The sequence below is a fragment of the Trypanosoma cruzi genome, genomic scaffold (genome assembly GCF_000209065.1).
Source record: "Trypanosoma cruzi strain CL Brener 1047053517147 genomic scaffold, whole genome shotgun sequence".
NCBI classification, from domain to species: domain Eukaryota; phylum Euglenozoa; class Kinetoplastea; order Trypanosomatida; family Trypanosomatidae; genus Trypanosoma; species Trypanosoma cruzi.
This window is the reverse complement of record NW_001849487.1, coordinates 77,799-90,746: the sequence shown is the minus strand read 5'-3', so window position 1 is coordinate 90,746 and position 12,948 is coordinate 77,799. Positions and strand designations below refer to the sequence as shown.

General features: G+C 49.0%; 4 protein-coding genes across 4 annotated transcripts, besides 31 other annotated features; all 4 read left to right on the top strand.

The window, feature by feature from the left end:
- Window positions 1–11: part of a sequence feature (T-rich) that runs on past the window's edge.
- Window positions 1–4,298: part of a sequence feature (heterozygous, Esmeraldo-like haplotype) that runs on past the window's edge.
- Window positions 31–72: a microsatellite.
- On the top strand, window positions 340–1,401 carry Tc00.1047053511621.140 (hypothetical protein, conserved; the record flags this gene model as incomplete). Its single annotated transcript, XM_812462.1, has 1 exon — window positions 340–1,401. One exon carries the CDS (start codon window positions 340–342, stop codon window positions 1,399–1,401), a length of 1,062 nt encoding a protein of 353 aa, XP_817555.1.
- Window positions 1,533–1,565: a sequence feature (A-rich).
- On the top strand, window positions 2,239–4,995 carry Tc00.1047053511621.130 (hypothetical protein, conserved; the record flags this gene model as incomplete). Its single annotated transcript, XM_812461.1, has 1 exon — window positions 2,239–4,995. The coding sequence occupies one exon, from the start codon at window positions 2,239–2,241 to the stop codon at window positions 4,993–4,995; it is 2,757 nt and encodes a 918-aa protein (XP_817554.1).
- Window positions 4,299–4,564: a sequence feature (areas merged during assembly that could not be assigned to a particular haplotype. This can correspond to areas where the two haplotypes were merged or to regions with more than two copies in the genome that were merged during assembly.).
- Window positions 4,565–4,885: a sequence feature (heterozygous, non-Esmeraldo-like haplotype).
- Window positions 4,886–5,356: a sequence feature (areas merged during assembly that could not be assigned to a particular haplotype. This can correspond to areas where the two haplotypes were merged or to regions with more than two copies in the genome that were merged during assembly.).
- Window positions 5,046–5,102: a microsatellite.
- Window positions 5,140–5,164: a microsatellite.
- Window positions 5,357–12,948: part of a sequence feature (heterozygous, Esmeraldo-like haplotype) that runs on past the window's edge.
- Window positions 5,702–5,759: a microsatellite.
- On the top strand, window positions 5,902–6,537 carry Tc00.1047053511621.120 (hypothetical protein, conserved; the record flags this gene model as incomplete). The annotated part of the gene is made up of 1 exon (XM_812460.1): window positions 5,902–6,537. One exon carries the CDS (start codon window positions 5,902–5,904, stop codon window positions 6,535–6,537), a length of 636 nt encoding a protein of 211 aa, XP_817553.1.
- Window positions 6,580–6,605: a microsatellite.
- Window positions 6,642–6,670: a microsatellite.
- Window positions 6,978–7,004: a sequence feature (AT_rich).
- Window positions 7,256–7,292: a sequence feature (AT_rich).
- Window positions 7,395–7,431: a microsatellite.
- Window positions 7,540–7,584: a microsatellite.
- Window positions 7,646–7,691: a sequence feature (AT_rich).
- Window positions 7,695–10,613, top strand: Tc00.1047053511621.110 (uncharacterized protein; the record flags this gene model as incomplete). Its single annotated transcript, XM_812459.1, has 1 exon — window positions 7,695–10,613. One exon carries the CDS (start codon window positions 7,695–7,697, stop codon window positions 10,611–10,613), a length of 2,919 nt encoding a protein of 972 aa, XP_817552.1.
- Window positions 10,766–10,789: a microsatellite.
- Window positions 11,085–11,160: a microsatellite.
- Window positions 11,245–11,289: a sequence feature (T-rich).
- Window positions 11,447–11,526: a sequence feature (T-rich).
- Window positions 11,578–11,605: a sequence feature (AT_rich).
- Window positions 11,614–11,649: a microsatellite.
- Window positions 11,691–11,710: a microsatellite.
- Window positions 11,728–11,748: a microsatellite.
- Window positions 12,425–12,457: a microsatellite.
- Window positions 12,691–12,725: a microsatellite.
- Window positions 12,756–12,792: a microsatellite.
- Window positions 12,878–12,903: a microsatellite.
- Window positions 12,927–12,947: a sequence feature (AT_rich).

Genomic DNA, 12,948 nt, shown 5'->3' with positions numbered 1-12,948 from the left:
AGAAAGGGAAAATGAGAGCAATAACAACACGTATGTATGTATGTGTCTCTGTAATGTATGTATGTGTGTATGCAAGGTGAAATACGCAGTAAGAGGGATCTCCTGGGCTTTTTTTTCTTTTTTTTTTTCCGCTTCTTATATTCATATAAAAACATCCATGCGTACATTGACGTATTGATGTATCCTTTTTCTATCCCAATTTCTTTTTTTAATGCATCTGGTTGTGTATGTGGAAGGTATGAAGAAAAAAAAAATATTTTTTTCTTTTGGTCGTTTAGTGGTCTCTGGTTTTTTTTTTGAACTTTTATTTCCCGTTTAGGCAAGTGTGGCACGCAGAGGATGTTTCATGGGTCGATTCCCATGCGTATCGCATTCCCTGTGCACAGGGACACCACGAAAGTACCGCGCATGCTGAAGGAAGTTGGCACATGGCTGTACCGACAGGAGACCGTCGATGCCTTTCGTGTGTGGTGCAAGGCGAATGGCGTGCGGGGGCACAATAACGTGAAGGTGGTGTCCTCCATGCACTACGCGCGGTGTTTGCGGGCCGCGAGGCACATTCGCCCCGGTCAGGCGATCATTACATGCCCCCACACCGCCTGCTTCAACTTTCTTGTTGTAGCCAGGGAGATGTACAATCTCAATGGTGCCGCAGCCACACACAACTTTCCGTTGGAGGTGAACTGGATGAATTATGACGAGCGCTGCAAGTTTCTGCGTGGGGCCTCCATGGCGGAATTGGTCACCGCGGGGTGGATGTGCCGCATCGCCTCGCTGGAGGAGAGCAGCTTCACACCTTACATCCGCTGGCTGTTGGAGGACACACGGGGGCGTGACGGTGTCGCAAATGGCATGTCGAAGGAGCGCGGTGAGGACAGCGGGTTGGTTGACCACTACTTCTCTGAAATGGCAACCGACGCGTGCGAGGATCCGGAGGTGTTCCTGGAGAACCTTTTCCGCAGCTTTGCCGCGCTGCACCTCCGCGCCGTTCCCATTGAGTCTGCGGCAATTTGCCTTTTTATTCCCGGCACAAACTTCTTCAAGGCGAAGTCAGATGACATGTTTGTGCCCACTCTTATCCCACTTGTAGATGCCGTGCCACAGTTGGAAGATGATGCACACAACACAGTAGTACAGTACTTTCCACACGACAGGAGCGACAAGGAGTCGTTGGCGCGGCGGTGTCGGGAGCTTTTTCTCCCTGAAGAGGAGATGCGGGCGATGGAGGCACGACTTTCCCAGGGGGATGGTGACAGCGGTTTCTTTGCGTTGCGTGCATTGTGTCCAATCGAGGAGGGCGATCATTTGTACCTGCGAGGTGTGCCGAAGTTGGGTGACGCAGGAAAGGAGTCGATGACGGTGAAAGTCATGGAGGCCAACCGACTCATGAATAATGACTGATTGGCTCCATTTATTATTGAATCAATCATGAAGTAGTTTTATTATTTTTAATTACTCCATTGTCTTGTCTGTTCGTCACGGTGGAGAAATGGAAATGAGTTGCACTGTACACTCACCGATTTAAAAACCAATTTCTTTTTTTTTTTCTTCTCTTTTTTTTTCTTCTCTATTTGTCTGCATGTAGTCACGAAGCATACAACAAAAGAAGGCGTAGGGACGTCAAATTTAAGGAATTTCCATCCAAATACACACTCACACTGATCATGTCGACGTGGGTGAAGTATCAGTCAAATATTTATCGATATGGCCTTGTCTTCTGTTGTCTTTCGGCCGCCTTGGGGATGTTGGTGAACGGTGATGGCGCAAAGGCACAGTGGGATTGGATGACAGATCGCTATGAGCGAATAAATGCGGGAAAAAAAGTGAAATAAAATATGAGTGCGAGCGAGCGTGCGTGTGTGAAGATGATTCTCCCTGTCTGTATGTGTTTTCCCTCTTATCGCATGTTAACTGTACGGTATGTGCAGCCGTGGCTTCTGCCGCATTTTGGCGGAACTCGAATCTATTGTTTATTCCTGCCGATATATATATATATATGTGTTTGCTTTCTGTTTTTTTTTTTTTTTTTTCACAGAGGTCATTGGGCCGACGTAGGGGAGGCCAACTAGCCAACCAACCAAACTCCACACCGTTGTCCACTGACGACGGGCAGGGAGCACGAGACAAGGCAGAGAACAAGGGCAGGAAGACAAATAAAAGTCTGTCATTTGTGCAGAGTGAAATCGTGGACATTAAGGGAAGCGCGTTGTTGCCCCGGGCCCGCACCTGGACGTGTCAATGTCTGCCGATTTTCTTCACTCTTTTGAAACGAACCCGAGGCATCACTTTGAAAGCGCGACTGCGTTACGAAACGCGGTGCTATCCAAGGGGGATGAATACAGCGAATATGAGCGGTCCATCCTTGAGGAGATCAACGAGTTGCGTAGGGACCCTGTCGCGTACTCCTTTGTTGTGGAGTCGGAGGCGACGGTGGGGTATCCGTTTGTGCGGGATGATCCTGAGCCAGCGGAGTGCACGGAGATGACGCTGGAGCAGCTCCGGGTGTATATTGAGGACTTTCGGCGGGAACGAAGGGAGGTGAGGGATTTATTGCAGCATTTACAGAGGGAGTGGGCCGATGCAGAGTTGGCCATGAAGGAGCGGTGGTCTGCGGAGGATGTGGAGCGCTCTAAAAAGTCCAAACGAGGCAGTGCAACTGGTCGCAAACAACGGGTGCTCGTGCACAAGGAAGAAGATTATGTTGGGGAGCGTCAAAGGGCCGCACAGGAACTTACTGACCACTACACACAACAGGCGAGGGAGGCCAACTCAAAACTGACACAACTAGAGCGTTCGTGTAGGTGGGCTGTGGACGGGGCAAATTTAATTATAAAGTGTGCACATGAGTTGCGAGAGGCAAATGCGGTGCCGGAGTTGGAGTACAGCCGCAGTTTGACTCTTGCAGCGCGAGATGTCGGTAAAGAGTGCCACGGTGCACCTTCCATTGGGATGCAATCACCACAGGCCTCGTTGATTTCCCCATTATTACCGTTTTTGAGCACGACGGGCGATGAGGACAGAATACGATTCACGCAGCCTCCGAGCACAGCGAGCACCCGGCAAGGCTCATCCGTCTTACGTTCGTCTATAGTTCCGAGTTCGCCTGCAGAAGAGAATCGTCACGCCGCCCTTCCGCCCAAGAACAGCATCCGGCATGACGCGGGCAGCGTCGTGGATGCTCTGTTTACGAGAAGAGAAGAAAATAGCGAGCGGGCACCAACACCGCTGCCAAAAGTAGGCACGAATTCTTTACAGAACGAACCACCGCATGGTTTCCATTCGCATGAATTTTCTAACGAAGGTGATTGCCTTGCGAAGCTGGCAATGAAGGCGTGTGGGAAGTATGGGTATTACTCTGCGGCTATTCGTGGGGTGCGAATCTGTGGTGCCTTTACCCCGCGCAAGATGTTGATTCAAATGCTTCTTGGGAATCGTGTGCCGCAGTTTACGGTTCCGGCACCAACGGCCCCAAGTGACTCATGCGAGCCCTTCACCTCCTCTCAGACGAAACAGTCGAAGGCTACTCCGCTTCTCTGGGCCAATGGCCGCCTTCTGGGCATTGGCTGGGTCCGAGCCATAAACGGTACTGTGAGCGTCACAGTCCTTGTCGCCACCAGCTTCGAGGAGCTGAGTCTCATTCATGAGCGCCGTGATTTCACCCTCCCGCAACTTCATCGCATCCTTAACACTTCTCGCTCCGCTTGTACGAGAACCGAACAAATTCGACCGGCCGTTATGCACATTCAGTCTTTACTGGGTGTGCAAGTGGTGGAACCCGTGGCGCATCCCATATTGGTGGATAAGGAGCAGCGTGTGGCGCGTTTGCTTGTTCGAGCGGACCCAAATTGTGTTGAGCTCACAGCGACGGTGAGTTGCGTGTCGGAGGCGATTCCATCCATCCCACTGCTGGACCGCGAATTGCTACTGGTACAACGCAGCCGAGACGATATTGAGAAGGTGGAGATCCTTCTTGACACGCAGGCAGCATGGCACCGTTGGTCAGGCCACCCCCTTCTTGTGCATATGTTTGAGAGAGATAAGACTGCCCGTGGTGTAAATTCATTCAAAAACATTGGCTTTGTCCGTGTGATTCCCCTGCAGCGTGGTGGCGATCGGTTTATGGACTTCAGGCAATTCACATCCCCGTCGTCTACAAGGGAGAAAGACACTGCCGTAGTTGGAGTCCCACCGCTTTTAGTGCACAAGCGATATGTAGGACCGATGGAAGGGCAGGCGGAGTCGTGCGGTTGGCCACTCGTCACGGTGAACTTTCAGGAGCTCTGCGCCACCCTCATTGAACCACTTCGGGGAAAATGGATTGCCTGTGGAGAAATGCAGCATGTTGCAATACAAATTCCAAATGTTGCATATTTAGGCAAAAACGTAAAAAATGTCCGTGTCTTGCTGGAGAAGGAGCAGAAGTTTTTTGAGTGGGAGGCGACAAGTGGGAGTCAAGAGCGGATGAATGAGGTGATTACATCAAAGATGGCCACACTGAAGGTTGCTGAGAATGAGCTCCAGGAGAAGGAGGGACCCATGCAGCAGGAACTAGCGCAGCTTCAAAAGAACATGGTGAAAAAGCGCGGTAAAGAAATGGCCAGACTGAAGAGACAGGAGGAGGAGCTGCGGCAGCGCATGGATGACATGAAAAAAAACGTTGAGGACCTGCGCCAGTCCCTTTTAAATGCACAGGAGGACTTGGTGCAACTGGGGCGTGAGTACGCCCTTCGCGTTAAGCGCCAGCGGAATCTGAGAAAAGAGTACGAGCGACTACGCGACCGTGCCGACCGTACGAAGCCACTCATCGTGGAGGTTGTTCTTGTCACGGATGAAACGACGCGGAGCACTGTGGCGGAGAATACCCGACTGCAGCCGACCAACAACGCCTGCACACTGTACGAGGGAGATGTGCGGTTGACAGTTGGATTCAAGGGGTGCGCTTTACTCCTTGTGAATGAACAGGAGGTGGTGCGATGGGAGGTGCGGCCAGGGTAAATAAACCGGGAGAACCCCAAGCAAACGAAATATATATATCCCCATTCCTTTATATATATATATATATATATATATATATATATATATATATATATATATATATGTATCCCTACATGCATATATCCCCATAACTACACACACGGGGAGAGGGAGAGAGAGAGAGAGAGAGGAGGGGAGATATCTGTGGTTTTCTCACTTTCTTTTGTGCGAGTGTATGCGTCTTTTGTTTTGACATGTATTATCCGAGTTCTTGGCGGAAAATGTACAGGCAGACATTCTGCAGGAAAGGAATTGGCAGGGTGGGGGGTAAGGAGGGGTCGAATATCGAGAAGAAACACGGAAGGGCACACAAGAGAAGTAAACGGACGAAAAAAAAAACCACCACAAGAAAAAAAAAGGAAAAGGAGAAAAAAGTATGAAGGGTGGCGTGTGTGTGTGTGTGTACGAAGGGATTTGGGGAAGTAATTCACGCCTCCCTCTCTCTTTTTTTTTTTTTCTTTCTTGTGTTGCCTTCCTCTTGCGATTGCCACCTGTTGGCACTGTTGTTGTGTGTATTTCAGGGCGATGTACTCCCCTCCGCTCTGCACTCCTTCCTTTTTTCTTTCCCCTCCATCCCTGGGGGTGGGCAACAGCGCAGAGGCGAGGAAGCGGAACGGCCTTCTCTTTATTTTATGCGGCGTTGCAGCGAAACGAGAATGTCATGTGCTTTTTTTTTTCTTCTTTTTTCTCTTTCTCTTCTTTTTTTTTTTTTTTTTTTTTCTTTTCGGAGTTGATTGTTGGGCTTACCAGGGCGTTGTTGCTGCCGTCGTCGCCGTCTTTCTCCCTGTCTCTCTCTGTGCTGCTGCTGCTGCTTGATTGTCATAGCCCACACCATTGGTGCCGACGACGAGACACGGGCGCAAACTCATGAGCCACAAGTACATCTTCAAGTACATTATTATCGGTGACATGGGGGTTGGGAAGAGTTGCCTCATGCAGCGCTTCACGGAGCAGCGCTTCCGCAACGACCTCCCGCACACCATCGGCGTGGAGTTTGGCACGATTACGGTAGACATCAATGGCGAGACTGTGAAGTTGCAGATTTGGGACACAGCCGGACAGGAGCGGTTTCGCTCCGTCACTCGCGGGTATTACCGCGGGGCGGCTGGGGCGCTACTTGTGTATGATGTTTCACGGCGAGAGACATTCTCTCGCATAGGGACGTGGCTGCAAGACGCGCGGGGAAACACGAACCCGCACACAGTAATGATGCTCGTGGGCAACAAGTCGGACCTTGACGAGAGTCGCGAGGTATCATACGAGGAGGCGGTAAAGTTTGCGGATGAAAACAATCTGCTCTTTGTGGAGTGCAGTGCGCTGAATGGCGATAATGTGGAGCAGGCATTTCTCTCGACTGCACACAAGATACACGAGAAGGTGATGTGCGGCATCCTGAATCCTGGCGACCCCGAAAGTGGTGTGCAGCTGCATAATGCGACGCTCCCGAATGCGGGCGATTCAACGAAGAGGGAGAGAAAAGGAGACAATACATGCCCTTGCTAGGACAATGAGATGACAGAATAGGAGTGGGGGTCGTTCAGCACAACACACACACACACGCACACACACACGAAAAACAACAACAACAACCAACAACCAAGGCGGGTAAAGAAAAAAAAAAAAAAAGAGAAAAAAAGCAAAGATAATTAGGCCGAGGGCTGAGAAATGAAAGAAAACTCTTAGCAACGAAAACGAAGGGCATCCTTGAGGGCGCATTAAATGCGTAACTGTAGCTGGGAAGGAGAGAGAGTAAAAAAGGGTATATATATATATATATGCTTGTAGATGCTTTGCTCCATTGTGTTTCTTAGTGTTTTGCTGGTGTGAGACAATGGCGCTGTTGGTAATAAGTGCTTCTTTTGTAGGCACTGCTGCTTCTGCTGCTGCTCTTAGGTGGTAGTACTATTGGTGGAGGAGTTGCGGTATTTCTCTCTCCCTTTTTGTTTTTTATTATTTTTTTTTAAATTTTTCTTCCTCTCTTTCTGTGAGTATCGAAACTCTTGTGGCGTTGAGTAATGAAGGGGGGCCAGAGGAAGGCAAACGGTGCATGTGCAAAAGGGCCAAATGGTAATGTGGGTTCATGCAAGCGTACATCCAATGACGGACAGAGGCTCAATGCCCGCACATGCATTACATACATACATATACATTTGTATTTGTGTCTGTACATTAGACACGTATCGACTCACACAAAAAATTGTGAACCTCACTTTATATCTTGTTAATTTTTATTCTATTTATTATTATTATTATTTTTTGTATTTGCTGATTCCAAATGACTCACGGCTGTTCGATTGGTTTCTCCAGTGACTTTGTGTACATGCGTCTATGTATATGTTTCTCTCTCTGTGTGTGTGTGCTTTCTTTTCTCTTTTTTTTTTTTTTTTTTCTCTTTTTGGCTGTTAACGTACCTGCCAGAAACATCTGTGTAGGGTAAAAGAGAGAGGTGCGGGTGAAGGAAAGGAGTGAGAGTTCAAAAGTACCTCCGTTCAGTCTCCTCGCTGCGAGAGAAAGACAGAGAGGGAGAGAGAGAGAGAGAGGGAGGGAGAGCGATACGCAGGAGGGCACACATTTTTAAAGGAAGCCCCCTCCCTGCGAGGGGAGGTGAAGCATAAATAAAATAAATAAATATAAATTATAAATTATATTTATATTAAGGGATGAAGACACGAGTGCCGCGACTTTTATTGGAGGAGTCGCTCTTTGGCGATCGTTCTCATCTCATCAGCATCCATAATGCCGCTCCCGAGGAAAACAGCCTTCGCACCATGCAGCCGACGTACGTGAATGCGGCCATGATGGGCGAAAAGTCCGAACGAACGGAGAAGTTGACGGAGTTCTTTGCGCTTTCCCGCTCCCAGCAGGCTGCGGAGTTGGCCAACGCTCTCCTCCGCCAGTTTGCTTTCCGCACGTACAAAACATCGACCCCCGACATCGTTCCCGCATTCAACAACGCGTTTCCGCGAACGGCACACTCTCTGACCCGCAAGTCCCTTGTTCTCGCACTGTTGGATGAAATGGGCCTCACGGAGGAGCGCGTGGCGTCCGCGGAGGATGCGGAGACGGAGCATTTTTCCTCCAAATGCAACCCGTCCCGCCGCATGACGAGTGTTGAGAACAGCACGGTGTCCGAGTGGGAGCGCGAGGATACGGTGCTGGAGCGGCTACTACGACACGTCCTGCGGCAGTTCCACGCGCAGCATCCGTGCTGGTGCCAATCCGTTAACCCCGACTCCTCCACAACCACGAGCAGCAGCACTGGCAGAAGCCGCAACAACCGTACGGTGTACCTTCGCGAGTGGAGGAAGGACCGGAAGAACTGTGACTTCGCCTCCAATGAGTTAGGCTCCATGGCCCATGTGGCATCGCCGGTGGAGGAGAAAGAGCTAGACGCCAGCGCCCTCCGCAGGTTTTTTAGGGACCATCCTACGGAGGATGAACAAGTATTTGTTGTCGCCAACGAACTCCTTCAGCAGCATATACGCACTCCACACCGAATGCCGATGGAAACACCCCTTTCAGGAGACGTGGTGAGTGAGAGGGAGCTCAGCAGCAGCAGTGAATGTGTGACGCAGCCGAATATGAGTCGTGTCGACAGCCTGAATGGTTCCATCTGCGAAAACCGGAAAGAAGATGGGGTGAAACTACCACGGGAGCGTCTCGTTCTCATCGAGTTGCTCAAGAGTGTGCATGAGGCATCTATCTCCTCGCGGGTGCTGCCGGCAATATTTGAAAAGACCGTTGCCTGGTCATCATCCAATGCGATGCGTGAACGTACTCTGGACACGACGGTCAGTAATCCGACATCCACGCATTCCTCGGGCACCTCATTGGAGGCTTTATCTCGTCAAATCGGAAGTAACACCACATCAGGGGGTGAAATTCAAGACGCTCAGGAATTTTGTGGAAGGGAAAGACGACGACGACTCCCGAGTCTCCTTTCTCTTTACCTGCAGAGCCACCTCCAGGAGAAATCACCGTCGATGGAAAATGTGAACAAGCGGATGCTAAGAATGAGGCGGGATAGCCCAAAGTTAACCAGTGCATCGGTGAGTTTTCGTGAGAGTCCAAGCGCCTGTGTCTTCTCACCTCTTATGAGCTCGGATGCACACTGCAACATGGGGTCTGTGACGCATTACAAGTTCTCCTCGCCATCCAATATTGTCTCTGTACGATCCATGGAGGGCATGACACGGATTGGACGTGGGTCGAGTGGAGAGTTGTTTGCCATGCGACGCGTGGACACAGGGGAGCTTGTGGCGGTGAAGCGTATTTACATTACGGATCTCTCAAGAGAGTTTGTGGAGAATGAGCTTTCCGTGCTGAGGCGCAGTATTGGACTCAGCGATGATGCTGGAGGCGGCATAAACGGCAAAAAGTCAGATGAGGCGGAATCTGTAAAACCGCCCACTTCGCGGGAAACATGCGACACCGATAAGGATGATGACGGCAACAGTGAAGCAAATGATTGCCGTGCTGTCATACGTTGCTACGATGCTTTTTTTGATGGTGGTTCTGCATTTATTGTAATGGAGCTTATGGACAGTGGAAGCCTTATGGATGCGCTGAATGCGCGATTTGGTCGTCCCTTCAGTGAGGAGGAATGTTGTGCGATTGCATTTCAAGTGTTGCATGGCCTACGATACCTGCACGAAACCATACGCCAACTCCATCGCGATTTGAAGCCACACAACGTTCTTCTTGACAAGCAAAAAGGTGCGGTGAAGCTTACAGACTTTGGCCTTTGCTCTGAACAGCTGCAAAGCATGGGGTTTAATCAGTGCGGCACGTACGTTGGCACTTTGGCATACATGTCCCCCAATCGAGTGGATCCGGCTTCTGTTTATGGTAAGGAGAGTGACTTCTGGAGCCTCGGCATCACGTTGATTCAGTTGGCACTAGGGAAATTGCCATTTTTTCCAAACGTCTTTGTCATTGCCAGCTTTGCTACGCATCCACCACGTCTCACTACCGCATTCATGAGTGGCGAGGGAAAGGACGGTACCCATGGCGAGAAGGATGCGGATTCCATTTCCTCTTTGACCCCATTTTCCGAGGCGTTTGAGGACTTTATTGCCGTCCTGTTGCCCACGTCCCGTGAGAGAAATCATGTCATTCCCCTGGTGCCTGCAGAGGAGGAGAATAATGATTCAACACAGTCATGCGCATACGCTTTTTCGGAGCACTGCGGCGATGCCTCGTCATACTCCCCTGCTGATGTCGAGTACGGTGCGGATGAGGGGGATGGGACGACGAAGAATTTTGGAGGCGGCGTTGGTCACTGCTCCATTGCGCCGTTTACAAAATGGATTTTGAGTCGGAGCTCAACGCCGGAGTCTCACACGGACGCCATGCAGGAATTGCCCCCATCAGCGTTGCCAGAGCCACGGGGAATGCCGCAGGTGAAGGGCAGCGGGAACGACAACGCGAACGCCATCCGACAGGATGATGCGGCGACAGAGGAGGGGCTTTTGACGGGGGAGTTGACATCCACCGCGCTGCTGCAGCATCCGTGGCTGCGGGGAATGACGTGGGAGAAGAGCAGGGCGATCATCGCTGCGGTGTCGCTGGAGCCGTAAGCCAATTCACACTTATTGGAGGGAGGAGCCTCTTGACTATCCCCGGTGCCGCACACTTACGTTATTTGTGGGGGAGGAGGAATGCAAACTCCCCTTCCCACCATTTCCCCGTTTTGCAGCGGAGAGGGCGGACAAAAAGAAGAAGAAAAGAAAACAACAACAACAACAACAAAAACCAAACTTTAGGAATTTGGGTGGCAGAGAGAACGACGAGGCACTGCGAGGGAAAAAAAGAAAACGAAAAAATAAAGGGAGATGCGGTGAAAGAAATAAATAACAACAACAAAAAAGAGAAGGACACCTGCCAGAAAGGAAACTGAAAAAATAAATAAATAAAAACCAAGGAGAAAACAAACACCGAGGGACAACTGGGGGGATTGGCGCGGTGCCCTGTTGTTGTCCAATGTAGTATGGCAGGAATGTCTCCTTTTGTGTGGGTTTTTCCCCTCCCCCTTCACCACCCCACACATGACATATCTATACCTATACCTATACCTATACCTATACCCATACCTATACCTATATATATATATGTGCATGCATGCATGCAGGCAACTTAATGGGGCAGTAGCGACGGAGTGGAGGGTGAAATGAATGGAAGTTGCCTCCCTTTTTTTTTTTTTTTTTCGTTAAATGAGAAGAAAAAAAACAACAACAACAACAAAAAAAAAAAAAACGGGCAAAATTGTCTTTAGAAAGAAATCAGAAAGAAATGCAAAGAGATCCCATGAAAACAATGAGTAAACAAAATGACTTCCATTCACACACCTTCACGCCCATACACGCAAACCTATATACATTCATACATGCTCAGAGCTGAATCGACCGCAGCCAACAAAAACAAACAACCAAACAAAAGAACAAAAGGAACGAACAAACGAAAGGGGCATAAAAAAGGAAAAAAAAAAAAAAAGGGAAGTGGAAGCGGGGGGAGGCGGCATTTATTCTGTAGTACATTATACACTTATATTTATCTTTTTTTTTTTTTTTTTCCCATTTCATATATATATATATATATATATATATATATATATATGTGTGTGTACCGGCGCTGTTGCTATAATTGATTTTATCCGTTTATTATTATTATTATTATTTATCAATGTGACTTCTGTTTTTTTTTTTTTTTTTTTTTGGATCCCATTTGTTCCTTTTCCCCTTTTTTTGTTTGTTTTTTGCTTGTTTGTGTTTGCGCCTTCATTTGTTGCTGGTTGTCGTTGTTGTCAGCCGGGGCGGGTGGGAGCCGTTGGGAGCCGCTCACGCTGGCGACGAAATCCTTTCAATTTTGTCGTGACGCCACCAGCCCGACTCCCATGACACGAGGACGCACGCACAGACACGCAGCCACGCCCTGGCGATGGGGGAGGGGCGGTGAAAAGGCGCGGATCTGCGTCTGATGAGTCATCAGAAGTTTCTTTTTTTTGTTTGTTTGTGTTGGGCGATGTGGCTGCGTGGCGGCCTGCTTGTGTTGGGTGGACGGGGGGGCAGTGGAGGAGGGCCTCAACGGTGCAGGCGATTGTTGCCACGAGGCGGAGGGGAGAAATGAATGGACGGCAGCTGTTCTTTTTTTTCTTTTGTGTGTTTGTTTTGTCTTTTTTTGAGAGCAAAAAGAAAAAAGAAATATTCGAGCAACAGCCGCAGGGAAATTGAAGGAAACCGCCACCGAAATGTATGGACATGACCATGCTTTCTCTTATCATCATTATTATCATTTACCATCTTTTTCTTTTTCTTATTTACTGGTGCCATGCGTGATTACTGATATATATATGGTTTTGATGATTGCCGCCAGTGCCATTTTTTAGTCAGTGTTTTTTTTTTCTTTTTTTTGTTTTTTTTTGTTTATTACCAACATTTACTTATGAATTGGTTTCTTTTTTTTTTTTTTTTTTACGCCCACACATCCATTGGTTTTATTGCGGAGCCTGACGCGGAGTAGGAGTTATTAATTCTTTTCTTTTTTTCTTTTCCCCCCCCTCCCTCCAACCTCCCCCCGCACGCGTTTTTTCCACACATCTTCTGTGGTCTCCACGAATGGCGTTGGCTGCACGTGCCTCTTGTAGGCAACACGACGGTCTTTTTTTTCCCTTTTTTTTTTTTTTTGCTTTTTTTCTCCCACCTGCGACCACATGCGCCGTTGCCTTTTTTTTCTTTCCTTTTTTTTCTTTCCTTTTCTTTTTTGTTTGTTTGTGTGTGTGTGTCTTCTTGTAAAGTAAGCGGAGATCCCCCGTCGCCACCACACGTTGGGAGAGGAGAGGGCTGGTAGAGAGAGAGGGAGAGGGAGAGAGAGGAGGCAAAAGGGGCGAAAGGGGGAATTATTTATTTATTTTTTTTC